Here is a 27,921-nt window from a genome sequence, read left to right as displayed (position 1 = left end):
CCTGGCCATCATAGTGAAACTCTGTCTCTACTAAAAATACAAAAAAATTAGCCGGGTGTGGTGGCACACGCCTATAGTCCCAGCTACTTGGGAGGCTGAGGCAGGAGAATCACTTGAACCTGGGAGGCGGAGGTTGCAGTGAGCCAAGACCATGCCATTGCACTCCAGCCTGGATGACAGAGTGAGAATCTGTCTCAAAAAAAAAAAAAAAAAAAGTAGCAATTTTCTGTTCCCTTTCCCATCCCACCAAATCCCAAGGCACGGTGACTCAAGCCTGTAATCCCAGCACTCTGGGATGCCCAGATGAGTGGATCATTTGAGGTCAGGAGTTCGAGACCAGCCTGGCCAACATGGTGAAACACCGTCTCTACTGAAAAATACAAAAAATTAGCTGGGTATGGTGGCGTGCGCCTGCAACCCCAGCTACTCAGGAGGCTGAGGCGGAGGTTGAAGTGAGCCGAGATTGTGCCACTGCACTCCAGCCTAGGAGACAGAGACTCCATCTCGGAAAAACAAAAACAAAAAAAGAAATCACAACAATTACTATGGGAACATTTTAAAAAATTATAAAAGCTAAAGTCTTTCCTGAAACAATTCCTACTTTTTGCTTGGTAAATGTAAATTCCACATGTAGAATAATGTATCTGAAAAACACAAAAAGTGGTATGCTTAAAAACTTACATATAATTTCATAATAAACAAGTTTTCACTATAATTTAGGACATATTAGTCCTCCAACAGATATTTTCTGCATACAGAAACTCAGATGTGTTTAACTGAAATGCAAGAGGAAAGTGATAAAATTTTTATGAACAGAGTAACTGGGATCAATATCTGTTTAACATTAAAAGATATCTCCACAACCCATCTTGGAAACTTTAGGGTGAAATAAACACAAGTGCAATAAATTAAAAAAAAGTTAACATCACAGTAAAATTAAAATTGGTTTTAATAAAAGTTTTGGAGTCATTTAAATGAGTAACTATACACATTCCTCCTCTCCAGCAAGTATACAGAAATCTTCCCTTACTCCAATTTGACGCTGCAAAATCATACATGCACCCCAAACTGATCTGTTATTGAAATTTCTTTTTCTGGTCTCACCCATTACTTTAACATATCAGAGGAATTTACATAACAGCCTAGAGAACAGAAATAAGAGATAATAGGTGCTTCAGTACCACCCAAATTATCTACTAAGACCACAGTGTGGGCAACAGAATGCAGATTCATGGTAGTAGTTCCTTGAATGAAAGAGTTCAGACAGAATTTTCCACAAACACAAATTTTTGCGGTATTCAAATCTTGGCAGAGATGGAATGGAATGATATGACAGCCATATGGAATCCTATTGGAAAGAATGATAAAAATATTTTATAATGCGTTACTAGATTTAGGACATGAATTATTAGGACATGGAATTGTAACAATGAAAAGTAAAATTACTTTATTAAGTGATTAGTATATTTAAAATATACTAAAATACAACATATGCCATATTGTAAACTTCAGATACCACACCATAAAATATCTTCCAGCACAACCACTTAATAGCATAACTCCCTAAATAGAATGAAAAAGTCACCTGTCCTTTAAATAGGCTCTTCCAGGGATCAATTGTTCAAAAGGGAAATTTAAACTCTGTAAGACCAATTTAAAATACATGTTACTTGGGACATGAGTTTTACTTTAATGGCTGGGCAAGTAAGGCTAAACTTACCTTGCTTAAGGCATTTCACTCTCACACTTAAAACCCTTCAATAGTGCCCAAGTCAAACTTCTGATTTTTATTTTTTGAGACAGAGTCTCGCTTTGACACCCAGGCTAGAGTGCAGTGGCGCACGCTCTCACTGCAATCTCTGCCTCCTGGGTTCAAGCAATTCTTCTGCCTCAGCCTCCCAAGTAGCTGGGATTACAGGCGCCTACCACCACGCCCAGCTAATTTTTTTTTGCACTGTATTTTTAATAGAGACGAGGTTTCACCATGTTGGCCAGGCTGGTCTCGAACTCCTGACCTCATGTGATCTGCCCGCCTCAGCCTCCAAAAGTGCTAGGATTACAGGTGTGAGCCACCGCGCCTGGCCTAAACTTTTTTTTTTTTGAGATGGAGTCTCACTCTGTTGCCCAGACCGGAGTGCAGTGGTGCAATCTCGGCTCACTGCAACCTCCACCTCCAGGATTCAAGCGATTTTCCTGCCTCAGCCTTCCGAGTAGCTGGGATTACAGGCACACGCCAACATTCCTGGCTAATTTTTCTTTTTTTTTTTTTTTGAGATGGAGTCTGGCTGTCTCCCAGGCTGAAGCGCAGTGGCGCAATCTCGGCTCACTGCAAGCTCCGCCTCCTGGGTTCATGCCATTCTCCTGCCTCAGCCTCCTGAGTAGCTGGGACTACAGCCACCACGCCTGGCTAATTTTTTGTATTTTTAGTAGAGGCAGGGTTTCCCCATGTTAGCCAGGATGGTCTCGATCTCCTGACCTCGTGATCTGCCCGCCTTGGCCTCCCAAAGTGCTGGGATTACAGGCTTGAGCCACCGCGCCCGGCCTGGCTAATTTTCGCATTTTTAGTAGAGACGGGGGTTAACCATGTTGGCCAGGCTGGTCTTGAACTCCTGATCTCAAGTGATCCGCCCACCTCGGCCTCCCAAAGTGCTGAGATTACAGGCAAGAGCCACTGCGCTGGGCCTCGAGGTCAAGTTATTAAATAATCTACAAGACACTAAAAGACAGTCTTGAGATTGCCTGCCCACTGCCCAAACCTCCCCACTAAACACAACCATGCTCCAGCCACTTTGCCTCCCACACAGTGTCTTGTTTTGTTGTTTCTTTAGTCTCTAGCTTAGGCTGGCACATAATAGGTGCTCAGATATTTTTCAACAAATAAACAAGCCTAGTCTTATAACTTAAAATGAGAGTTTAAAACCCTACCAGAAAAGTCTGAAAAGATACACATTTCAAATAAAAAAACAGCGGTTACCTTTGGTACGAGATCTAGGATGGCCCTATTTGCAATTTTTAAATTTTTCATAAAAAGACTTATTAATCTGTTGCTTAAGTAACCATTTTTTTAAAAACTCTGCCAGGGAGTGTCTCCCACATGTTTACATTAATCTTTCAGGATAGATAGTTCTAGATTGAGGAAACAGATAACAGTTAAAAACTATATTTTCTATCTGACATAACTTAAATTCCCACATATTTTCCTAATACATCATAACTGTATGCTTGTAACCAGTAGTTAGAGCCATTTATCAACAGCTAGATAATAGGTATTGGTGTCACAGCTTTAAATGTATATACTTTTTAAAACAAGGGAGCTTAAAACACGCAAAATTATACTTCAACAAAGGTTCGGTCATCTTACAAGAAAGCTATATTAATAGGGGTAAGATTTAAAAAGTAACATAAATGCTATAATGCGAAATCATTCAACACTAATAAATTACTATTCTGCCAAATTGTGCCTTGCCAATTATATCACATTTTGATCATCTATTTTTTTCCTTCCAACTTTGTACTTTTTCGTGTTGGACTTCAGCATGTTTTTACCTGATCATTTAGCCAAACTTGTTATAGTCTTTTCAAATCAAAACTATAACATTTCTCATTTGGACATAATTTTCAAATTTGAATAAATACAATATACAATTTATTTATTTTATTTTATTTTTTTGAGATGCAGTCTCACTCTGCAGCCCAGGCTGGAGTGTGGTGCTATGATCTCGGCTCACTACAACCTCCACCTCCCGGGTTCAAGCAATTATCCTGCCTCAGCCTCCCCAGTAGCTGAGACTACAGGTGCCTGCCATGACACCTGGTTAATTTTTGTATTTTTAGTGGAGACAGGGTTTCACCATATTAGCCCCGCTGGTCTCAAACTCCTGGCCTCAAGTGATTCACCCACCTCGACCTCCCAAAGTGCTGGAATTACAGGCATGAGCCACTGTGCCCAGTCTTACAATTCTTACAATTTATGTATGTCTTAGAGAAACAATAGCCTCAGGTGCACCTCACTGCCAAAAGATACCATTTGGAGCTCCCTCAAATCAGTGGATTTAACCTGAATCATAAGTATCACCTCTGGTGATTTTATTTAATTAACTGATTGACTGAGACGGAGTCTCAATCTGTACTCCCAAGCTGGAGTGCAGTGGTGCCATCTCGGCTCACTGCAACCTCTGTCTCCTGGGTTCAAGTGATTCTCCTGCCTCATCCTCCTGAGTAGCTGGGATTACAGGTGTGCGCCACCATGCCTGGCTAGATTTTTGTATTTTTAGTAGAGACGAGGTTTCACCATGTTGGTCAGGGTGGTCTCGAACTCCCGACTTTGTGATCCGCCTGCCTCGATCTCCCAAAGTGCTGGGATTACAGGCATGAGCCACCTCACCCAGCCTTCAGATGTTTTAAATGTTTCTCAGGTTATTCTAAATTTGAAGTAAAGTCTGAGAACCATTGGTTTAGAGTAAGAGTTCTTACATTGGGGATGGCAAGGAGAGAGGACTGGACTGGGTTTCAGTGGGAGCCAGGTTCCTTTTATGCAAAATTCTGTGTACTCATGTGTAGTTTTCTGGATCCTTAACTTTGGTCAGTTTTAAGAGCCCCTCCCCCCTAGAAAAGTTCAGAATTTCTTATTTGAAATATGATCTTTCTACCATTTTATAGGCTCTCAGTAATACTTTGGTCCACATCTTAGCTTCCAGACACGCGTTCAAGAAGCCTAAACAAGCTGGGTGTGGTGGCTCATGTCTGTAATCTCAGCACTTTGGGAGGCCGAGGCAGGTGGATCACAAGGTTAGGAGTTTGAGACCAGTCTGGTCAACATAGTGAAACCCTGTCTCTACTAAAAATACAAAAAATTAGCCAGCCATGGTGGTGGGTGCCTGTAATCCCAGCTACTTGGGAGGCTGAGGCAGGAGAACTGCTTGAACTCGGGAGGCAGCGGCTGCAGTGAGCTGAGATCACGCCATTGCACTCCAGCCCATGCAACAGTGAAAGAGACTGTCTCAAAAAATAAAAAGCAGCCTGAACAATGGCTCATGCCTGTAATCCTAGCACTTTGGGAGGCCAATCCAGGTGGACTGCTTGAAGCCAGGAGTTCAAAACCAGCCTGGCCAACATGGTGAAACCCCATCTCTACTAAAAATTCAAAAAATTAGCCAGCCGTGGTGGTGGGAGCCGGTAATCCCAGCTACTTGGGAGGCTGAGGCAGGAGAATCACTTGAACCTGGGAGGCACTCCAGCTTGGGCACTGCACTCCAGCTTGGGCAACAAGAGCGAAACTCCATCTCAAAAAAAAAAAAAAAAGCCTGAACAAAATGAATCTGGCGCTCAGGGTCTCATGAAACCAAATGCAGTTAGTGTTCAAAGACAAGAAGAAGAGAACCAACAGCTACTGAATCCTACTATATGCCAAATGCTTTGGCATTACATTAGCTCATTTATCGTCACAACTCTATAAGGTGGGTATTATTGTTCCTGTTTCACAGCTGAGAAAATAAAATCAAAGAGATTAAATAGGTCAGGTGTGGTAGCTCACGCCTGTAATCCCAGCACTTTGAGAGGCTCACACCTGTAATTCCAGCATTTTGAGAGACCAAGACAGGCAGATCACCTGAGGTCAGGAGTTGGGAGACCAGCCTGGTCAACATGGTGAAACCCCATCTCTACTAAAAATACAAAAATTAGCTGTGCGTGGTGGCACATGCTTGTAATCCCAGCTACTTGGAAGGCTGAGGCAGGAGAACTGCTGGAACTCGGGAGGCGGAGGTTATAGTTGAGCCGAGATCGTGCCACTGCACTCCAACCTGGGCGACAGAACAAGACTCCATCTCAAAAATTAAAAAAATAAGGCCAGGCACGGTGGCTCACACCTGTAATCCCGGCACTTTGGGAGGCCAAAGTGGGCAGATCACGAGGTCAGGAGTTCAAGACCAGCCTGGACAACATAGTGAAACTCCATCTCTACTAAAAATACAAAAAAAATTAGCCAGGTGTGGTGGCGGGTGCCTGTAGTTTCAGCTACTTAGGAGGCTGAGGCAGGAGAATCGCTTGAACTCGGGAGGCAGAGATTGCAGTGAGCTGAGATGGTGCCACTGCACTCCAGCCTGGGTGACACAGTGAGACTCTGTCTCAAACAAATAAATAAAATGAAAATACAAAAATGAGCCAGGCATGGTGGTAGGTGGCTGTAATCCCAGCTACTCAGGAGGCTGAGGCAGGAGAGTTGCTTGAGTCCGGGAGGCAGAAGTTGCAGTGAGCTGAGATTGGACCACTGCACTCCAGTCTGGGCAACAGAGTAAGACCCTGTCTCAAAAAAAAAAAAAAAAAAAAAAAAAAAAGGCCGGGTGTGGTGGCTCAAGCCTGTAAACCCAGCACTTTGGGAGGCCAAGACGGGCGGATCGCGAGGTCAGGAGATCAAGACCATCCTGGCTAACATGGTGAAACCCTGTCTCTACTAAAAATACAAAAAAAAAATTAGCCAGGCGTGTTGGCGGGCACCTGTAATCCCAGCTACTCAGGAGGCTGAGGCACGAGAATGGCATGAACCTGGGAGGCGGAGCTTGCAGTGAGCCGAGATCACACCACTGCACTCCAGCCTGGGCAAGAGTGAGACTCCATCTCAAAAAAAAAAAAAAAAAAAAAAAAAAAAAAAAAAAAAAGAAAGTTAAAGTAAAAAAAAAGTGGTGAAGCCAGGAATCAAACCCAAGTCTGACTCCAAAGACCACCCTTCATCATTATGCCAACTCTCTAATTTTAGAGTACATCAAAATCACCTGGAAGACTCACTAAGACACAGATAGCTGGACCCCACTCTCAGTTTCTGATTCAGTAGGTCTGGAATGTTAGAACCTGCATCTCTAAGAAGTTCCTAGGTAATGCAGATCCTGCTGGTCAGGGGAGCACACTTTCAGAAACAATGCCATTCATTCATTTAACTACTTATTGAGTGCTTAATATATGCTAGGAGCAGGGGATACATGGTTTAGATCCTAGGGAAATAGTGGAGAATAACACAACATCCATGTGCTCACGGATCTTACATTCTAGTGGGGAAAACTGACAGTAAACAAAAAAAAGTGTTTAAAAATATATAATAGGCAATGAGTCCTATGACCAAAAAAAAAAAAATCAAGCAATGTAAGGAGGTAAGAAATAAAATTTAGATAGAATGGACAGGTAAGACCTTTCTGGGGTGACACTTGGGCAGAGAACTGAATGAAGTGAGGGAGTGAGCTATGAGACTTCCTGGAGAAAAATCATTCTAAGCAGAGGTAAGGAACAGCAAGAAGACCATTATAGCAAAGGGTCAGACTGTGCATAGTACTGTAAGCAATGTTAGACTTTATTACTCTGAGTTTGATGAGAATATTAGAATGCTATCAAAGACACATTACATGACTATTAAAATCTTACCTATTATGTAATATGGTTCGTGCAGAAGATTCCAATAAAGTTAATGGTGCTTGCAGCTTTATTACTGGAAGGACTTTTGGTTGTTCAAAAGTATTTCCAAAAAGATCCAAGTATTCAAGGGATAAATTTCTAAATTCACTAGGCAAAAATGGAAGCTTATTTCGAGCTGCTGACAAAAAGCGAAGGTTTATTAGTTGTCCTATCTTGCAGGGAAATTGAATCAATTCATTATCATCAAGTTTTAAATTCTTAAGTTCCTGGAGCTGGCAAAACTGCACAGGGAGTGCCTTGATTTTGTTCTTGCTGAGGTCCAAACTCCAAAGTGACTTCCGGAGTGTAGAATGACACAAGGCTACACTAAATGACTCCAAGTGATTGTCATTCAGGTTAAGTTCTTGAAGGTGTATGAGGTCTCCAATTGTAGCTGGAAGCTTTTTTATATGGTTGTGACTCAAGTCTAATTTCCTAAGGTTTTTTAAGCAAAGCACACGCATGTCAACTCGGACAAGCCCACAATAAGAAGTCTGAAGATGTTCCAAAGAATATGGAAAGTTCTTACTTAGAGGATAGTCTTTTTTGGATGTGATAACCATTTTAGTTTTAAAGTTTTCAAATTCTGAAGTCTTCACTGGTGTGAGCGTTGAAACTGGTGTATCAACATTACAGCCTCTATGAGCCAGTCTCACAGCTGAAAGGAAACCTTTTAAACTGCTGGAATTGGCCTGAATAAATAAAAGTTGTAGAATTATAAATTCCATTGGAGATAATGCATACATGCTAGTTCTTCCCATAACAAATTCTATAGCATTACTTATGAATGTGATACAATGATTTATTGAAATTGGCTGTAAAACATTTTTTTAGTACTTTATTTTGACTAAATTTCAAGTTTAAAAGTTTTTGAAAAAAAATTACGTGGAGGGACACATTCTAAATAAAACTGTTCAAAGGGAAATCATGCCAACACTTTGGGAGGCTGAGGTGGGAGGATCACCTGAGCCTAGGAAGTAGAGGCTGCAGTAAGCCATGATAATATCACTGCCCTCCAGCCTGGGCAACAGAGTGAGACTGTCTCAAAAAACAAAAAATAACAAAAATAAAGGGAAATCATAAGAGTATAAAATAAGATAGGAAATGATTGAATATTACACTTAAGATTTGAGTTTAGGTGGGGCGCAGTGGCTCACACCTGTAATCCCAGCACTTTGGGAGGCCGAGACAGGTGGATCACTTGAGGTCAGGAGTTTGAGATCAGCCTGGCCAACATGGTAAAGTCCTGCTTCTACTAAAAATACAAAAATTAGCTGGGCGTGGTGGTGCATGCCTGTAATCCCAGCTACTTTGGAGGCTGAGCAAGGAGAATCACTTGAACCCGGGAGGTGGACGTTGCAGTTAGCCGAGATTGTGCCACTGCACTCCAGGCTGAGCAACAGAGTGAGACTCCGTCTGAAAAATTAAAAAAAAAAAAAAAAAAAATTTGAGTTTAAGGCTAGGTGCAGTGACTCAGGCCTATAATCCCAGAAAACTGGGAGGCCGAGGCAGGCGGATTACTTGAGGTCAGGAGTTTCAGACCAGCCTGGCCAACATGTGAAACCCCTTCTCTACTAATAATACAAAAATTAGCTGGGCAATGTGGCGCATGCCTGTAATCCCAGCTACTCAGGAAGCTGAGGCAGCAGAATTGCTTGAACCTGGGAGGCAGAGGTTGCAGTGAGCCGAAGTCACGCCACTGCACTCCAGCCTGGGCGACACAAGTGAAACTCGGTCTCAAAACAAAACAAAACAAACCAAACAAACAAAAAAGGCCGGGACTGGTGGCTCACACCTATAATCCTAACACTTTGGGAGGCCGAGGTGGGCGGATCACCTGAGGGTAGGAGTTCGAGGCCAGCTTGGCCAACATGGTGAAACCCCGTCTCTACTAAAAATATAAAAATTAGCAGGGCATGGTGGCAGGTGCCTGTAATCCCAGCTGCTTGGTAGGCTGAGGCAGGAGAGTTGCTTGAAACTGGGAGGCAGAGGTTGCAGTAAGCCAAGATCGCACCTCTGCACGGCAGCCGGGGCGACAGAGCGACTTCATATAAAAAAAAAAAAAAAAAAAAGCTAATTTTTGTTGGAACATGGAAGCTATGTAGAGCAAAAGATTGGAAATATAGTATGAGGACAGATTGTAAATGAGCTCAGATGCCAACGTAAAGTGGAGGGATTTTAAGTATGAAAGTTACATGACAAGAGCTAAATACTATTTTGGTAGCACTGTACACAATGAACCAGAGTAGGGAAAAGTCTGGAGAAGACCTGGGTCAACTAGGTACAATAAAGCATACTGGCTCACAGACTTGGGAGTCACCCATATAACAGCTGAACTATCAAATGGAAGGCAGGTATGACAGAAAACAGCAGAGGACTGAAATAAAGCCTTTATTTTGGGGATAGAAAAAAACGTTGCTGGAAGCAGGAGACAAAGAAGTGACTAAGAAAACTGAAGGTAAACCATAGTGCCCTATCATAGATACCAAGAAAAGAAAGAGTTTTATTAAGAAAAGGGTAATTATCATTGTCAAATTCTACAGAGTGCAAAAATAATGAGAAATAATGATACTGTGATAAACAAGTGAAAAGATCACTGATCTCTGAGACAGTGTTTTCAGTAAACCAGTAAAAAGGTCAAAAGATAAAAAGTGGAGACAATGAATTCAGCCTTGTCTTTCTAGAAATTTGTTTTCTTTTTTTAAAATCAGTAAGATCTCAGCTTGTTTTTAGATAGAAAGGAAGAATTAGTGAAAGAATAAGCTGCAAGTCAAGAAAAAAATGAAAAATCACAGGAAGGAGATGGGACAAAATTATTCCATTCACTCCAAACTCCTTAGTTATCAAACTTTTAATGTTGCAGAGCACTTTGCTTGGAGTTAAGAATAATGCACAGTTGGGCCAGATGTGGTGGACCATGCCTGTAATTTCACCACTTTGGGAGGCCAACGTGGGCAGATTGCTTGAGCCTAGGAGTTTGAGACCAGCCTGTGCAACAAGGTGAAACTCTGTCTCTACCAGTACAAAAAAATTAGCCTAGTATGGTGTTGTGCCCCTATAGTCCCCGTTACTTGGGAGGCTGAGAAGGATCACCTGAGCCTGGAAGGTCGAGGCTGCAGTGAGCTGTGATGGTGCCGCTGCACTCCAGCCTAGGTGAGAGTGAGGCCTTGTCTCACCAAAAAGAAAAAAAAAGCAAGGTTGAATGAGACATCGTTTCCACCCACCAGGAAGGGAAAGAGGAAAAGGGGAGAGGGCAGAAAAAAAACCACCAGTTTTAAAATTCTAATGGTTTATATATTTTTTTGTTTGAGAAAGTGTCTTGCTCTGTCACCCATGCTGGAGTACAGTGGCACAATCATAGTTCACCGAAGCCCTGAACTTTTTTTTGAGACAGGATGATAAAAACAACCCTTTTTTTTTAATCAACCAGGATGGAGTGCAGTGGCTGCAATCACAGTTCACTGCAGCCTTGACCTTCCAGGCTCAGGTGACCCTCCACCTCAGCCTCCCAAGTAGCTGAGATTACAGGTGCACACCACCATGCCTGTCTAACTTTTTTGTAGAGATGGGGATTCACCATGTCACCCAGGCTGATCTTGAACACCTGGATTCAAGCAATCCACCCAGCCAGGGCTCCCAAAGTGCTGGGATCATAGGCGTGAGCCAACATGTCTGGCCTCCAGCTTTTAACTTGTGGGATTGAGTGATCCTCCTGCCTCGGCCTCCCAGGTATGAGCCACTGCACCCAGCCAGTTTATGGTATTTTTGTTTTGTTTTGTTTTAGACAGGGTCTGGCTCTGTCACCCAGGTTGGAGTGCAGTGGTGCAATCTTGGCTCTTTGTAACCTGCGCCTCCCAGGCTCAAGTGATCCTCCCACCTCAGGCTCCCAAGTAGCTGGGACCACAGGTGTGAAAACCACGCCTGGCTAATTTTTTTTTTTTTTGTGGAGACAGGGTTTCACCATGTTGCCCAGGCTGGTTTTGAACTCCTGAGATCAAGTGATCCACCAGTCTTGGCCTTCCAAAGTGCTGGGATTACAGGTGTGAGCTATGGCACCCAGCCTCAGTTTATGTTTTTATAAGAATGATTACAGTCCGGGCACGGTGGTTCATGCCTATAATCCCAGCACTTCGGGCGGCCGAGGTGGGTGGATCACGAGGTCAGGAGTTTGAGACCAGCTGGGCCAACATGGTGAAACCCGTCTCTACTAAAGATACAAAAAATTAGCTGGGCATGGTGGCATGTGCCTGTAATCCCAGCTACTCAGAGGCTGGGGCAGGAGAATCGCTTGAATCCAGGAGGCGAAGGTTGCAGTGAGCCGAGATCATGCCACTGCACTCCAGCCTGGGTGACAGGGAGAGGCTCTGTCTCAAAAAAAAAAAAAAAAAAAAAAGGAATGATTACAGTAGGGGCCGGGCGCGGTAGACAAAAATTCGCCAGGAGTGGTGGCACCCACCTGTGGGTTGCAGTGAGCCAAGCTCTTTCCACTGCACTCCAACCTGGGTGACAGAATGTGACTCCATCTCAAAAAAAAAAAAAAAAAAAAAAAGAAAGAAGAATGATTACAGTAAATAAAATACAAGATGGTTCTAATTGAATTTTTTCCTCTTTTATTATACCAAACTTAGATTTGTAACCTGTGGTTTAGCTGGCAAAATGTAGACCTGTGCAGTTGCCTTATAGAGTTCCAGTCTAAGAATACCCTAGGGCTCCATCTTCAGCACAGAAGCAAACCCGGTTTTCTTTCCATCCTGGCAATCTTACTGAGGCAGACTTTGCCCTTTTAGAAGGCACACAAGCATATTTGGGAAGCTGCCTCTTGTGCCATTGCCTCTTCAAACAAACCTGCAAGAGTCTGTCCCTAGTCAGCTATACGGAATATCAGAATGTGCAAACAGCCTTCTTTAAAGAAAATACACGCCAGGCCGGGCACAGTGGCTCACGCCTGTAATCCCACCACTTTGGAAGGCTGAGGTGGGTGGATCGCCTGAGGTCAGGAGTTCAAGACCAGCCTGGTCAACATGGTGAAACCCTGTCTCTACTAAAGATACCCAAAAAAAAAAAAAAAAAAAAAAAAAAAAAAAAAAATCAGCCACACATGGTGGTGAGTGTCTGTAATCCCAGCTACTCGGGAGGCTGAGGCAGGAGAATTGCTTGAACCCAGGAGGTGGAGGTTGCAGTGAACTGAGATCGTGCCACTGCACTCCAGCCTGGGCAGCAAGACCAAAACTCCATCTCAAAACAAAAAACAAACAAACAAAAAAAAGCAAGCAAGCAAATACACACCAGGCCAAGCATGGTGGCTAATGCTTGTAATCCCAACACTTTGGGAGGCTGAGGAAGGAGGATCACTTGAGGCCAGGAGTTCGAGGCCAGCCTGGGCAACATCATATCAAGACTCCATCTCTACAAAAAGTTATTTTAAAAATTTATCCGGGAGTGGTGAGGTACACCTGTAGTCCCAGATATTCAGGAGGCTCGCTTGAGCCTAGGTGTTCGAGGCTGCAGTGAGCTATGACTGTGCCACTGTACTTCAGCTTGGGTGACAGAACAAGACTCTGTTTCTAAAAAATAAAGAAAATACAGCCAAACATTAATCATTAATGTTTTTAATACCATACCTTACTTAGACAGATATCCACAGGAGGCTCCTTTAACCGAACAGTGGCTTTCCCCTCATCTACAAATTTGGTGAAGAATTGCTCAATGTTCTCCCTTAGCTGCATAAAACCAGTAGAAAAAAAGAACAAAACTAATTATTGTTACTTAGTAACACTTATTACAACTAGAACGTGCCAGTTACTTTGCCTTGGTTTGGCTTTTAGTCCTTGAGTCTGAGTGTTTTCATTTTAAGTTTTAAAGCTTTTTATCATGCCACTGCACTCCAGGCTGGGCAACAGAATGAGACTCCTTCTGTCTCACTCACTCTCACCCAGGCTGGAGTGAAGTGGTGCCATCCTGGCTCACTGCAACCTCCGCTTCCCAGGTTCAAGCAATTCCCGTGACTCAGCCTCCTGAATAGCTCGGATTACAGGTGCGTGCCACCATGCACAGCTAATTTTTGTATTTTTAGTAGAAACAGGGTTTCATCATGTTGGCCAAGCTTGTCTAGAACTCCTGGCCTCAAGTGATCCGCCTGCCTGGGCCTACCAAAGTGCTGGGATTACAGGCATGAGCCATGGCGCCTGGCCAAGTTTTAAAGTTTTTTTTTTTTTTTTTTTTTTTTTTAGCAGTTGGGAAGTTATACTCCTCATCTAGCTGGTGGTGGATGTTACTGCTCCGTCTGTCCAGTAACTCTCCTTTGAGAACAGGATCACCATGTTTTGAGAGAATGCTCCTCTTCTCCCATTCCAACTATGTAACTGTAGGAAGAGTTGCCAATAGCAGTTACTTGCCTTCATAACTTCAGTCCATTAGCCTGGGGTGGGCACACCTCCCAGTAGGTTATATACAAACTCCATGAGAGCAGGAATCTTGTCTCCTTTGCTATTCTATCCTGAGTGCTAGAACGATGACTGACACATAATGGGTGCTGAAAAAAAATTTAAGGATTATCATCTATATAAATGACATATTTAAAATTTAAAAAAAATTAATGATTGCTGTTGCATCTGCTTTAGATTTCAACAACTATTGATTCAGAACCCATTATGTACCAGGTACTCTAATAGGGGCTTGGGACACAGCAATGAATAAGACTGACAGGGTAACTACACTTAAAGAGTTGACAATCTGATGAGAGATAGTTATTAAACAAGTACTTATAAGCATAACAAATATCAAGACAAGGCAAGTGCAGGATGCTATGACCTGCTTTTTTTTTTTTTTTAAGAAAGCAGATTAAGCTTTAATATAGAAATATTTAGGTTACACTTGTGCTCAAGTAATAAAACATTTGTTCTTTTTTGATCTCATACATTCTCTCCTCAGGTATGGCCCATCTCCTGTACGCTTGGAGCGACCTCTGGCTACGTGGCTGGCCTTGTTATTTCACCACTCTGGGTATACTGGAATAGAAAGCAACTTACATACAAGAACAATTAACTTGAGCAAAGGGAGATATTTCTTTGTGCAGATTCTGTAAGGGCTGTGCAGAAATGTGTATAGTCAAAGCCAAGCAGTTCCATTTACAGCTCTGTTTTTTATGTAGTTACAACATGATGTGATTGTAGCTTTTAAAACTATGAAACCCCTGAGAGATTGTACCTTCTAGTCGAAATAAAGTATAATAGATTGCGGCTTCAGATGCTGCTTACTGCTTCTTAAATCTTTAAGGAACATTCTTAATAAACTTTACACAATTCTGAGGACAGGTTTTGTTTTGAACTGCTTCATTACCTATAAAAGGTCTGGGTATAGCTGCAGCATTTCATTTGCTTTCTGAGAGAAATGGACAGTTTCCTTGGCCACTGAAGATGTTTCTCACGTAATTAAACAATAGTTTATACATCTTGATCCTATTCTTTTTTTTACAGTGTGTTTCTTTGGAGTTAAAATGGCTATGATAGCCTCATCAAAAACAGTCTTCAATCCCTTCTGGGTTAAAGCTGAACATTCCACATAGCAGCATGCTCCTATCTCTTTTGCTAGTTTCTGTCCTTGTTCCACACATATAGGCTTTTCTTTCATATCATTCAGTCTTGCTAAAGTTTTGGGGTCATCTCGGAGATCAATCTGAATTCCTATTAATAAAAAGGGTACATTTGGTGCGTATTCCTTAAGTTCCGGTACTCACTCCTCTTTCACATTTTGAAATGAGGCTGGATTTACCACCGAGAAGCATAAAAGGAAGACGTTGGTCATTGGGTAAGATAAAGGCCTCAGACGGTCATAGTCTTCCTGTCCGGCCGTGTTATATAGAGTCCTAGGAGGTACTGCTTAGCGACCACGGTGACGCTGACTGCGTAGTGGTCGAAGACGGTGGGCACGTACTCCTCCGGGAAGGCGTCGTTGGCATAGCTCATGAGTAGGCACGTCTTGCCCACCGCCCCGTCGCCGACCACCACGCACTTGAGCATCAGCGCGCCGGGCCCGTGAGCCATGCTGCTGCCGGCCAGCCTCCGGGCATGGTCCCCCCGGAGCCCCCGCCCCGGCCCCGGGCTCAGCCTCAGCCCGCCTGGAGGGTCCACCGCCGTAGCCGCCGCTCCGCACCGCAGGGCCGCCCCCCCGGCCCCATGCAGCGGCTCCCCTCGCCGGAGGGGAGGGGGCGGCGGGCCCGGGGCGCTGCCGCCGCCGCGGTCGCCGCCCGGATCCCCGCCCCGGCCCCCCGCCCCGGCCCCGGTCGCCGCGCCCGCCCGCTGCCCCCGCCACTCGGCGCCCGCGCCCTCTCCCCGGCCGGGTCTCCCCAGGAGGATCCGCCGGATCATAAGACCGGCCGGCCCCGGAGGAGACCGCAACTTTGGGGAGGGCGGCCGACCTGCTTTTTTAAGCTAGGGAAAATATTGTGGGAGAAAGAATTCACTGAACAGAAGTGCAGTTATTTTACTGTTCCCCAACTGGACAGCTGCTTCATTTGCGGTTGTTTCACGCAAAATTTCAGAAACTTGAAACAGGCGGGATTGCCATCCACTACTAAATAGCAACACTGTAAATTCAAAGTCGTAAAAGTGGGGAGGAAAAATAGCGAAAAGGTATACTCTCAAAGCTTTCTTCTTTCGGGTCCGTAGGAAGACGCACAGGACCCTGGGGTCGGGCTGATGGTAGGTCTCAAGGCTGGGAGTTCAGGAACCCCCAAGGCGGGCTCTCGCCTAGGGAGCAGCCGGGCGCATGAGGACCGAGGGTGGCCCACGTCTCGGCTTCCGAGAAGAACGCGCGGCTGACAGGGCCTGCCCACTTCACGCACCTCATAGCGAGTCCCGCGCTTGTCCTTCAGGGTGGAGATGAGCAGGAAGGCTCGGGCCGGCGGCTGACTCCTGGAAGTCTGCTGACAGAGGCTCAACACGGCTCGGACGCCCTTGCCCCGGTTCCTAAGCCCCAAGGCGGGCAAGTGCCGGCTGATCACCTCCACCTCACAGTGTAGCTTCATCTCGCCCAGCGGCCACAACCAGGTCAGCTGGCTTTGAAACTTCCCCCTTCCCGCCACCCGGCGCCGCCACCGGGGTCCTCGCGCCCGCGGGCTGCCCACTGATCCGCCTGCCTGTTGGATTGGTCCGCGACTCGGGCTGTCTTACCACCGTGTCTGTATGAAGCCCGCGGGAAACGGCTTCCCTTTTCCCTTAGCAGGGCCGGGTCCTCGCGGTGGCTGCGTACCGGGACTGACCACCTGAGATCCGGGCTCGCGCCCCGGAAACCGGCAATCGGCGGGGGCGCAACGTCTTTTCCCCCGAGCGCGCAGCTGGCAGCGGTGGTTGTTTTTGTTTGGGGAGGATTCGGAGGGTTTCAGCTGTTGACGCTTTACGCGTTGCCGGCGCACGTCCGGCCGCTGTTTCCCGAAGGAAGGCAGGTGTGCCTCTGCGTTACAGGGAAAGGCACTTAGAACTGTCTGAGTGGCCTCGTAGGCCAGCGAGGGCGCATTTCCCGGCGCGGACGGGCTGCTGGTGGTTTTGGTGGCTGCTCTCCAGAGGCACACCTGGCACGTCGGAGGGGGGCTTTATATGGTTGTATTTGACTTGGCAATTCCTGCTGAACAAATAATTTTCCATGGCGGGTAGGATGGATGGAGTGTGACTGGCTTAACCGCACCTGAGACGTGGAAAGACCTTCCAGACCGCACAAGGCCTTCGTACTCTTGATTTTGATTGATTGAACTAGGACGGGGCCCGGCTGTGGAGTGGGAAGCGCCTGGGGAGCAAATGTTAAGGAGGTGCTTACTGTCGGGGTCGTAGTCTTGCCTCCTTAAAATTTGTGCTCTAGGCGCCTCTCTCACCTTAACCTAATCCTAGCCGTATATTAAACATTTTATTGTGTCTGAGTTATACTTCCGTAATGGTAAAATGACGTTCAGAAATACTGATTTTTCAATACAACTGTGACAAAATGTGATTTATTCTCAAATGAGCGTCCGTATTTACATGTTGAACCTGAAGTGTTGTCGGTTAATTCCTCATTCTTTAAAACGTAATAGTTCCTGAAAAAAAGTGATTAACATAAAATTATGGCCGGGCGTGGTGGCTCACGCCTGTAATCCCAGCACTTTGCCGGGCTGAGGCAGGCAGGTCGCTTGAGCCCAGGAGTTCAAGACCAGTTTGGGCAACATGGCAAAACCCAGTCTCTACGAAAAATACAAAAAAATTAGCCGGGCGTGGTGGCGCGTGTCTGTAGTCCCAGCTATTGGGGAGGCTGAGGTGGGAGGATCACTTGAGCCTGGGGAGGTCGAGAGGCTGCGGTGAGCAGTAATCGCGCACTGGCACTCCAGCCTGAGTGACCCCGTCTCAAAAAAAAAACAAAAAGAAAAAAATTACTTTCCCTCCATTTAGTATTCTTATATGTACATCTAGTAGAGCATTAAAACGCTACTCAGCATTTAAGCAAAACTTAACTTTATGGCTAAAGAGAAAACGGACACTACAATTTTCAGACTATTAGACTTTATAGGAGTTACCTGCTTTTGTTCTTTGAGAGGGTAATAATGTAGAAAAGATAATAAAACACCAGCCTGAATTATTACAAGTACATTAAATGAACTCTGAACTTATAGGTACAGTTGGGAGCTAGGAAAACTAAAAACTGTTATAATTTTCATTAGAGTAGAAATGTTCCGCCAGGTGCTGTGGCTCACGCCTGTAAACCCAGCAATTTAGGAGGCCCGAGGCAGGAGGATCGCTTAGCCCAGGAGCTCGAGATTAGCCTGGGCGATAGTGAGACCTCGTCTCCACAAAAAATTTAAATTAAAAAATTAACTAGGCCGGGCGCGGTGGCTCACGACTGTAATCCCAGCACTTTGGGAGGCCGAGGCGGGAGAATCGCCCGAGGTCGGGAGTTGGAGACCAGCCTGGCCAGCATGGTGAAACCCCGTTTCTACTAAAAATACAAAAATTAGACGGCGTGGTGGCGCGTGCCTGTAGTCCCAGCTACTCGGGAAGTTGAGGCAGGAGAATCGCTTGAACCCGGGAGACGGAGGTTGCAGTGAGCTGAGGTAGTGCCACTGCACTCCAGCCTGGGCGACAGAGCGAGACTCTCAAAAAAAAAAAATTAGTTGGGCGGGGCGGCGCGCGTCTGTAGTCCCAGCTTGAGCCTAGGAGGCAGAGGTTGTAGTGAGCGAAGAACTGCCCTCTAGCCTGGGCGACAGAGCGAGACCTTGTCTCAAAAAAAAAAAAAAAAAAAAAAAAGCCTCAATCTCAATCCTTTATTTGGTGTTACTTAGGCTTGGGTTGTTGAAGCATGGATTCAGTAATTAAATAAATAGATGAAAGTTACATAACAGTTCAACGGCGATTTTAGAGTGAAACAGTGGTATATACTGCCAAAAACGTATCTTCCTAATTGTCAGTCTCAAAAAAAGGTAGTTTCCAAACTACCTCTTTTTTAAACATCTATCAGTTTTTGATATCTCATTTCCCTTTCCACATCCTCCCCTTTGCCCACCCAAATTTAATGGTTTAAATACTTGGATGTGACACTCTACACCTAAAGTTTTTGGTCTTAGTGGATCGCTTGTGAAGCAAAGAGCCCTTTGAACTTTACCACCATACAAATAAAATCTGCCCTTTGATCTCTATCCTTAATTACCTCGAGTCAGTTTTCCTTGTAGACAGACTGAAAATGGAAATACATAAGGAGTTAAAAATAATTGGGCTACAAGTTTTTGACAAGAGAAATAAAAGATACAACATTTAGATTTGTTTTTCTTCTATAAAATTAGTTCTTCTACCTGGCCTACAAACTACATTCTTTTCTCTCTCTCTTTTTGTTCATATTAATTAATATGATCTAATCCCACTTCAGTTTCTGCTAAACCTTCTTTAGCATCTTGACCTTCCTTTTTGCAAGCTCCAATTGCACTTTTCATTTATTTCCCTGGCTTTCTGGCACATACTAGGCATTCAACAGATAATGGTTCCCTCCCTCCCTCCTTCCTTCATTTCTTCCTTCCTTCCGCTCTGTTGCCCTGGAGCAACAGAGTGCAGTGGCACGATCTTGGAGTGCAGTGGCACGATCTTGGCTCACTGCAACCTCAGCCTCCCCGGCTCAAGCGATTCTCCTGCCTCAGCCTCCTGAGTAGCTGGGACTACAGGTGCTTGTCACCACACCCACTTAATTTTTGTATTTTTAGTACAGACAGGGTTTCACCATATTGGTCAGGCTGGTCTCGAACTCCTGACCTCTGGTGATCCACCCGCCTCAGCCTCCCAAAGTGCTGGGATTACAGGCGTGAGCCACCACGCCCTGCCGACAATGGATTTCTTTAACTTTTCATTTGTAGTCATAGTGAACTTTGCTCACTTTGTAGCTCACTATATTTGAGCTACTAAAATCACAGTCACATCAGAATTTTTGTTTTAGTTTAGCTTAGTTTTGGAAACAGGGTTTCACCCAGGCTGGAGTGCAGTGGCAACATTCATAGCTCACTGCAGCCTCAAACTCCTGGGCTCAAGCCATCCTCCTGCCCCAGCCTCCTGAGTAGCTGAGACTACAGGTGCGTGCCACCATGGCCAGATGTGTGTGGTTTTTTTGTTTATTTTTTTACTTTTTGCTAGAGATGGGGGTTCTTGCTATGTTGCCTAGTCTGGTCTTAAACTCCTGGCCTCAAGCTGTCCTCCTGCCTCAGCCTCCCAAAGTGCTCAGATTACAGGTATGAGCCACCATGCCCCGCCCACATCAGATTCTTAAAGAACGAGGTCACAATCTATGGACAATGTAGACTTGCTTGCCCTAGCACATTTGATCTAGATGTTGGAGTTAGTTTTTTTTTTAGTGGTAAACATCATCTAAGACTGAATACAGCTAAATAGTTAAAAAATATGTACCTAAGCATCAGACCTCTTTCAATCTCAAAAAAGGGAAAAAAAAAAGACTAGAGAAAAATATCTCCAAATATGTTGAATTTATTCAGAAATGCGAAGAGAATATTAGAATTCAGAATGCACGAAACGGCAAGCCAAAAGTACGTCCAGTGAAGGAAGGGTAAAAGGAAGCTTTTATTGGCAAAAAGGGCAAGTTCAAATAAAGCTGCTTGGAAACAGAAGCAAGAGTTCTGTTCAATGAACAGAGTTCATTGGTTCCAGAGGCTCAGAGCCAGAGCTGTCATCAGTTCATTGGTGGAGATGCTGTTACTGGGCAAGTGTTCTTTTGAGAGCTTCTTATCTAAATTACTGCAGTCCTAAAGAATGATAAGCCTTGTCGTAGAAATATATGTATATGTCTGAAACCTGCCAACTGTGCAAAGGAGGACATGTGTGAAGGATGTGAAGTGATCTCTTGTGGAGTTTTTAGAAAGCCTTCAGAAACAGTTCTTATCTTAGACATAACAAACATGAGCCCCTTCCTTTTTGCCTTTCTGGCCCTATTTTGTTTGGTTCTGACAAAAATGATTTCATCTTGGTATTTGCAACTTTCACTCCTCTAAGTGCTGCCTTTCTTCAGTGACACTCTTTGATTATGTCTTATAGATTGTGTTTCCACGATTATTTACTAATAAATGACCACCTTTCCATTCTTAGCAGTGCCATATCAATTCGGAGCTGCATTACTTTGCTACAGAGCTGTTGCTAAATTTACCAGGTCTTCTTGCTTCAATACATTTATTCATTCATTTAACACTTAGGATTTTTTTTTTTTTTTTTTTTACACAGGTTCACACCCTGTCCCCCAGGCTCTGAAAGTTCTGGAAAACCTTTGAAAAATTTTAAGCGGGATAAAATTCAGACCTGATCACGAAAGGTTCTTGTGGTCAGTAAAAAGATGATTTTGGAGGTAGAGCAAGCCTGAAAGCAGATGTATCAGTTAGGAGGCTGTTGTAATAATCCACCATCCATACTGCAGCCAAATTAAATTTGTAGAGGGATATCCTATCATAGAATCCTCAAGTTTTAGAGCTGAAATGTCGTTTACAGATATTTTACTTCAATTCTCTCATTTTGCACAAGAGGGAATGGAATTAAGAGTAAAGGTACACTATTTGACCATGACCTCATAGATAGTCAATGTTAGAAGAAACAGGACTAGAACTCAAGTCTCAGATGCTGTATTTAATTTCTCCCAAAAACCTTCATGGATTTCTACTCATCACAATTTGATTAAATACAGTTGCCCAAAGGCTTGTCTCTTGCTCCCTTTGGAATCCAGGTTATATTTAATATTACTTAGCAGGACAAATTGCCCCAGGACAGCCTCTTGTTTTTCAGTTCCCACTTAGCACCTGCCCCCAGTATACCCCTTTCTTGTGAGCTCACCTCTGCATTTTAAAACGTCTTTTTTTTTTTTTTTTTTTTGAGACAGAGTCTTGCTTTGTCGCCCAGGCTGGAGTGCAATGGCGTGATCTCGGCTCATTGCAACTTCCACTTCCCAGGTTCAAGCGATTCTCCTGCCTCAGCCTCCTGAGTAGCTGGGATTACACTACGCCTGGCTAATTTTTGTATTTTTAGTAGAGATGGAGTTTCACCATGTTAGTCAGGCTGGTCTCAAACTCCTAACCTCAGGTGATCCACCTACCTCAGCCTCCCAAAGTGCTGGGATTACAGGCGTGAGCCACTGCGCCTGGCCAAAATGTCATATTTTATCCAGCACATTTGAGTGTTGACTGTAAGAGGAATTTTATCCTGTTCAAAATATTGCTGTATGATTACTTATTTAATGCTTATCTTCACCACTAGATGATATGCTTCCTGGCTTCCGAGTCACTACTGTTATATGCAAAGCCTAGCATAGTGGTTATATGCAGTCGGTACTCAATGCATATTTGTAGAAAGAATAAACAAATACTGCTTTTCATTTATTCATTTAGCAAATGTTTGTGAAAGTATGCATTGTGCTGGAATACAGCAGCCTTACATGCAATTAATACGGCTTGTGTTGGGATAAGTAGCCATTTGGGAGGGGAAAAAAGCTGAATTTCTCCCTCATTCCTGGGGAACAGTGACATAAATTTTAGGTGGTTTCAAGATTTAAAATAAAAACTTTAAAAATATCACAGGAAAACACATGTAACCTTTAAAGAATTTTGATGCAAAACCTAAAGGCAGTAGTGTGACAAGTTAATTTTAATTTTTTTTTTTTTTTTGAGACGCAGTTTCGCTCTTGCTGCCCAGGCTGGAGTGCAGTGGCGCAATCTTGGCTCACTGCAACCTCCGCCTTCTGGGTTCAAGTGATTCTCCTGTCTCAGCCTCCCGAGTAGCTGGGATTACAGGCATGTGCCACCACGCCGGGCTAATTTTGTATTTTTCATAGAAACGTGGTTTCTCCATGTTGGTCAGGCTGGTCTCGAACTCCCGACCTCAGGTGACCCACGCGTCTCGGCCTCCCAAAGTGTTGGGATTACAGGCGTGAGCCACCGCGCCCGGCAAGTTAATTTTAATACATAGACTTTGGCCGGCAGGAGTTCAAGACCAGCCTGACTAACATGGAGAAACCCCGTCTCTACTAAAAATACAAAATTAGCCGGGGGTGGTGGCGCATGCCTGTAATCCCAGCTACTCAGGAGGCTGAGGCAGGAGAATCGCTTGAACCCGGGAGATGGAGGTTGAGTTGGGGCAAGATCTCACCACTGCACTTCAGCCTGGGCAAGAAGAGTGAAACTCCGTCTCAAAAAAAAAAAAAAAAAACATAGACTTTAAAACTTTTTGCATGGTGCTGGTCCAAGTGCAGTGGAGTTTACAACTAATTAATTACAACCAGTTACAGATTTATTTGTTCCTTCTCCACTCCCACTGCTTCACTTGACTAGCCAAAAAAAAAAAAAATTAAAAAAAACTTTTTGCATGGAAAAATATACTATAAACAAATTTAAAAAATAAGTAAGAATCTGGGATAGTGGCATAGAAAATAACTTTGCATCTTATATGAAGGTCAAAGGTGTATTTCCTTATACATAAGTATTTATAAATATATAAACTAGCTTACCAATGGATTAAAAAAATTGGGCTGTGGACTCAAAAAAGTTCCCAGATAAAGATATATGTCTGGCTTATAAACATAGGAAAATACGCTCTGTCTCATCAAAAAATCAAATTGAATCTTGCTAAGTGGACTTTAAAAAATCAAACTGGGGCCAGGCGTGGTGGCTCATGCCTGCAATCCCAGCACTTTGGGAGGCTGAGGCAGGCGGATCATGAGGTCAGGATATCGAGACCATCCTGGCTAACACGGTGAAACCTTGTCTCTACTAAAAACACAAAAAATTAGCCGGCCATGGTGGCGGGCGCCTGTAATCCCAGCTACTCGGGAGGCTGAGGTAGGAGAATCATTTGAAACCGGGAAGAAGAGGTTGCAGTGAGCCGAGATCACGCCACTGCACTCCATCCTGGCTGACAGAGCAAGACTCCATCTCAAAAAAAAAAAAAAAAAAAATCAAATTGGGCTAGGTATGGTGGCTCATCCCTGTAATCCCAGCACTTTGGGAGGCTGAGGTGGGTGCATTATCTGAGGTCAGGAGTTCGAGACCAGCCTGGCCAACATGGTGAAACCCCGTGTCTACTAAAAATACAAAAATTAGCCAGGTGTGGTGACATGCACCTGTAATCCCAGCTACTTGGGAGGCTGAGGCAGGAGAATCGCTTGAGCCGGGAGGCAGAGGTTGCCCTGAGCTGAGATTGAGATTGCATTGCGCCATTGCCCTCCAGCCTGGGCAACAGAGTGAGACTCTGTCAAAACAAACAAACAAACAAGCAGAAAACCTCTAAAAACTGCTAACTTGTTGGTTTGGATAGGGAGACTGGGAAAATAGGGGTCTAGGGTTGGAGAAAGACTTACTTTTAACAATATATTTAATGTATGCATGTATGTATGTATTTTTTTCCTTTTTCTGAGTCCCCTTTCCTGAAGTATGTATGTTTTACTTTAAAATATAATATGTACAGTTAATTAAAATATTAATATTTGCTAAATTCGATATGGACAAACACATAACACTATTGAACAATTGGGCTTTTTTGAAGGGTTAATAATTATTAATAAAGACCTAATTCTGGTTGGGCGTGGTGGCTGATGCCTGTAATCCCAGCACTTTGGGAGGCCGAGGGGGAAGATCACTAGAGGCCAGAAGTTCGAGACTAGCCTGGCCAACATGGCAAAACCCCGTCTTTACTAAAAACACAAAAATTAGCCGGGAGTGGTGGCACACGCCTGTGATCTCAGCTACCCAGGAGACTGAGGCAGGAGAATCGCTTAAGCCTGGGAGGTGGAGGTTGTGGTGAGCCAAGATGGCCCTACTGCACTCCAGCCTGGGTGACAGAGTGAGACTCCGTCTCAAAAAGAAAAAAAAAAAAAAGACCTAATTCTAACTAACTGGAAAAAACCGGGGCATGATACTGAAGTGTGTGTATTGTAATAACCAAACATGCAAAACATGTATTTTAGACTCTGTCTATGGTAAAATAGGTTTTGTAAAGTTTAGAGGAAAAGTATGATTCTATTCCCAAAGGTTCTGAAATTGAAAGTAACTCAAGAGCGATGCAGGTTTTTTTGTTTTTTGTTTTTTTTTTTGAGACGGAATCTCACTCTGTTGCCCAGGCCAGAGTGCAGTGGCACAACCTTGGCTCACTGCAAGCTCTGCCTCCTGGGTTTAAGCGATTCTCCTGCCTCAGCCTCCAGAGTAGCTGGGACTACAGGCGCCCACCACCATGCCTGGCTAATTTTTGTGGTTTTAGTGGAGACCGGGTTTCACCATATTGGCCAGGCTGGTCTCGAACTCCTGACCTTGTGATCCGCCTGCCTCGGCCTCCCAAAGTGCTGGGATTACAGGCGTGAGCCACCATGCCCGGCCAGGTGTTTTTTAAAAAACTTTTAGTTTCAAGGGAACATGTACAGGTTGGTTCTATAGATAAATTGTGTGTCACAGGGGTTATTATTTCATCACCCAGGTAATAAGCTTAGTACCTAATAGGTACTTTTCGAATCCTCACCGTCCTCCCACCCTCTACCCTCAAGTAGGCCCTGCTGTCTATTACTTTCTTTGGGTCCATGTGTATTCAATGTTTAGCTCTCACTTATAAGTGAGAATGTGGTGTTTGGTTTTCTGTTCCTGTGTTAGTTTGTTTAGGATAATGGCCTCCAGCTCCATCCATGCTGTTGCACAGGACATGATCTTGTTCTTTTCTGTGGCTGTGTAGCATTCCATAGTGTATATGTACTACATTTTCTTTATCCAGTCTACTGTTGCTTAAAAAATTGCTATTTAGGTTCATTCAGTGTGTTTGCTATTGTGAAGAGTGCTGTGATGAACATACATATGCATTTGCCTTTATTGTAGAATGATTTATATTCTTTTGGGTATATATCCAGTAATGGGATTGCTAATCAAATGACAGTTCTGTTTTAAATTCTTTAAGAAATCACCAAACTGCTTGCCACAGTGCTGAAGTAATTTACATTCTCATCAGCAGTGTATATGCCTAAGATGAAGGTTTTTAAATTATTAAATTCTGGATGGATGATCACAGAAGATTGTAAGAATAATTTGAGAAAGAAAATTAAAGACATCTTGAATAACAGTGTCCTAACATGCATATTGTTCCAATGTACTTAAAAAGTAAGATCTATACTCTGTAGTGTTAGAATGCTTCAATCTTACATGTATATTACTTTTAGTTTTTCAAAAGAAAAATATTAGTAGGGTTATCTGGGCAAGGACATTATGGCACATTTTTTTTTCTTTTTCTTTGCACTTCATTGTACATTTTTTAAAAAATAAAGAACCCAAACCCAATAAATATCCTATTAAAGGAAAATGTGTTCTAAAAGAAGCATTTCAAACCCATGTATAAAAGAGAACTAAGATGGCTCACGCCTGTAATCCCAGCACTTTGGGAGGTCGAGGCGGGCGGATCACGAGGTCAGGAGATTGAGACCATCCTGGCTAATAGGGTGAAACCCCATCTCTACTAAAAATACAAAAAGAAATTAACCGGGCATGGTTGCAGGCACCTGTAGTCCCAGCTACTCGGGAGGCTGAGGCAGGAGAATGGCGTGAACTCGGGAGGCGGAGCTTGCAGTGGGCCGAGATCGTGCCACTACACTCCAGCCTGGATGACAGAGCGAGAGTCCAGACTCCATCTCAAAAAAAAAAAAAAAAAGAAAGAAAAGAAAGAACTCAGAAACTGTAAGAAGACTACAGGATTAAGACAAAAGCTCTTAGGCCGGGCGTGGTAGCTCACTCTTGTAATCCCAGCAGTTTGGGAGGCTGAGGCGGGTGGATTACTTGAGGTCAGGACTTCGAGACCAACCTAGCCAACATGGTGAAACCCCATCTCTACCAAAAATGTAAAAAATTAGCCGGGTGTGGTGGCACGTGCCTGTAATTTCAGCAACTCGGGAGGTTGAGGCAGGAGAATCCCTTGAACCCAGGAGGTGGAGGTTGCAGTGAGCCAAGATGGTGCCACTGCACTCCAGCCTGGACGACAGAGCGAGACTCCGTCTCAAAAAAAAAAGGAAAAACAAAAACATAAAAGCTCTTGATAAACACCGAGTTAAAATGAACTTTTAAAGCTGTGTTCTCAGTTTATTGAAAAAGAAATGGATAATTTCATTGTTTGGGATAGATGGTGTCACATTATCTTAAAACTGAAAGGAAGTACGACTTCTTAGCTGCACTTCTGCAATATCTCTATCAAAGAGAATAATATATAGACTAGAATAAGCATTAAGAATTACTTAAGTATTCAGATTAAGATTGTTCAAGTGCAACTAATTGCTTCTCATTTGTCTTTTTTCTCTCCTAAATGAATTCACTTCTTTAGGCCCAAAGGCTTATATAACAGAGTACTAAAAATATTTATGGAATTGATCTCAGAACCACTGTAATGTCTTAAATATTATGGAGACCAACTAGAAGAGGCCTAAGAAAGTGTGGACAAATGTTAGATTAGCTTTTGAGAGGCAAATGGCTTTTGGAAACCACACATTAGTGACTGATATAAATTATAAGAAAGTTGTAAAAACTTGACATTGGATCTTGCCCAGTGAGGCTTTAAAATAAAATACCTTTTCATTCCTATCACTAGGCCTTTGTGCATCTTCTATTCTAGTTACACAAAGTTGTTCACCTTACCTTGGCTCAAGCGCTTCCTTTCACCAGGCATTCCCTTCTGTCAAGTGCTGCCTGTAGAAATCCCATTCTTCAAGGTCTACCTCAAAGGTCTCTCAAATGTACCTCAAACTGGAATTAATTTCTCTTCTTGGCTCCTTTCGTACTTCATGAGCACATCCATCATTTAATACAGAATATTTTCCTTAGCTGTATACGTGTTGTTGGTGAACAAAGGTTGTACATTGAAGTCTTGGAGATAATCCTGTTTTCCATAGATTAGATTAGAAAATTTTGAGGGCCAGGAACAAGTTATATCTAGTTTACAAATCTCTGACTCCCCTCCTTCCTTAATCATATAATAC

At 43.7% G+C, this 27,921-nt stretch overlaps 1 protein-coding gene across 3 annotated transcripts; it reads right to left on the bottom strand.

The window, feature by feature from the left end:
- Positions 1-931: 931 nt before the first annotated feature.
- Positions 932-18,678, bottom strand: LRR1 (leucine rich repeat protein 1). 3 transcript variants are annotated; one of them, XM_002824717.5, is made up of 4 exons: positions 16,283-18,678; positions 13,062-13,160; positions 7,411-8,132; positions 932-1,348 (listed from the first exon to the last, which is right to left on the bottom strand). In XM_002824717.5, the coding sequence occupies exons 1-4, from the start codon at positions 16,463-16,465 to the stop codon at positions 1,108-1,110; spliced, it is 1,245 nt and encodes a 414-aa protein (XP_002824763.2). In that variant the 5' UTR covers positions 16,466-18,678; the 3' UTR covers positions 932-1,107. The 3 variants fall into 3 exon arrangements, with proteins under 3 accessions (XP_002824763.2, XP_054386613.1, XP_024087141.1); XM_054530638.2 differs by lacking the exon at positions 16,283-18,678 and adding an exon at positions 15,176-15,434; XM_024231373.3 differs by lacking the exon at positions 7,411-8,132.
- Between the last annotated feature and the right edge of the window lie 9,243 nt (positions 18,679-27,921).

The sequence above is a fragment of the Pongo abelii genome, chromosome 15 (assembly GCF_028885655.2).
Source record: "Pongo abelii isolate AG06213 chromosome 15, NHGRI_mPonAbe1-v2.0_pri, whole genome shotgun sequence".
In the NCBI taxonomy this organism is placed as follows: domain Eukaryota; kingdom Metazoa; phylum Chordata; class Mammalia; order Primates; family Hominidae; genus Pongo; species Pongo abelii.
This window is presented reverse-complemented; position numbering and strand designations above follow the sequence as displayed.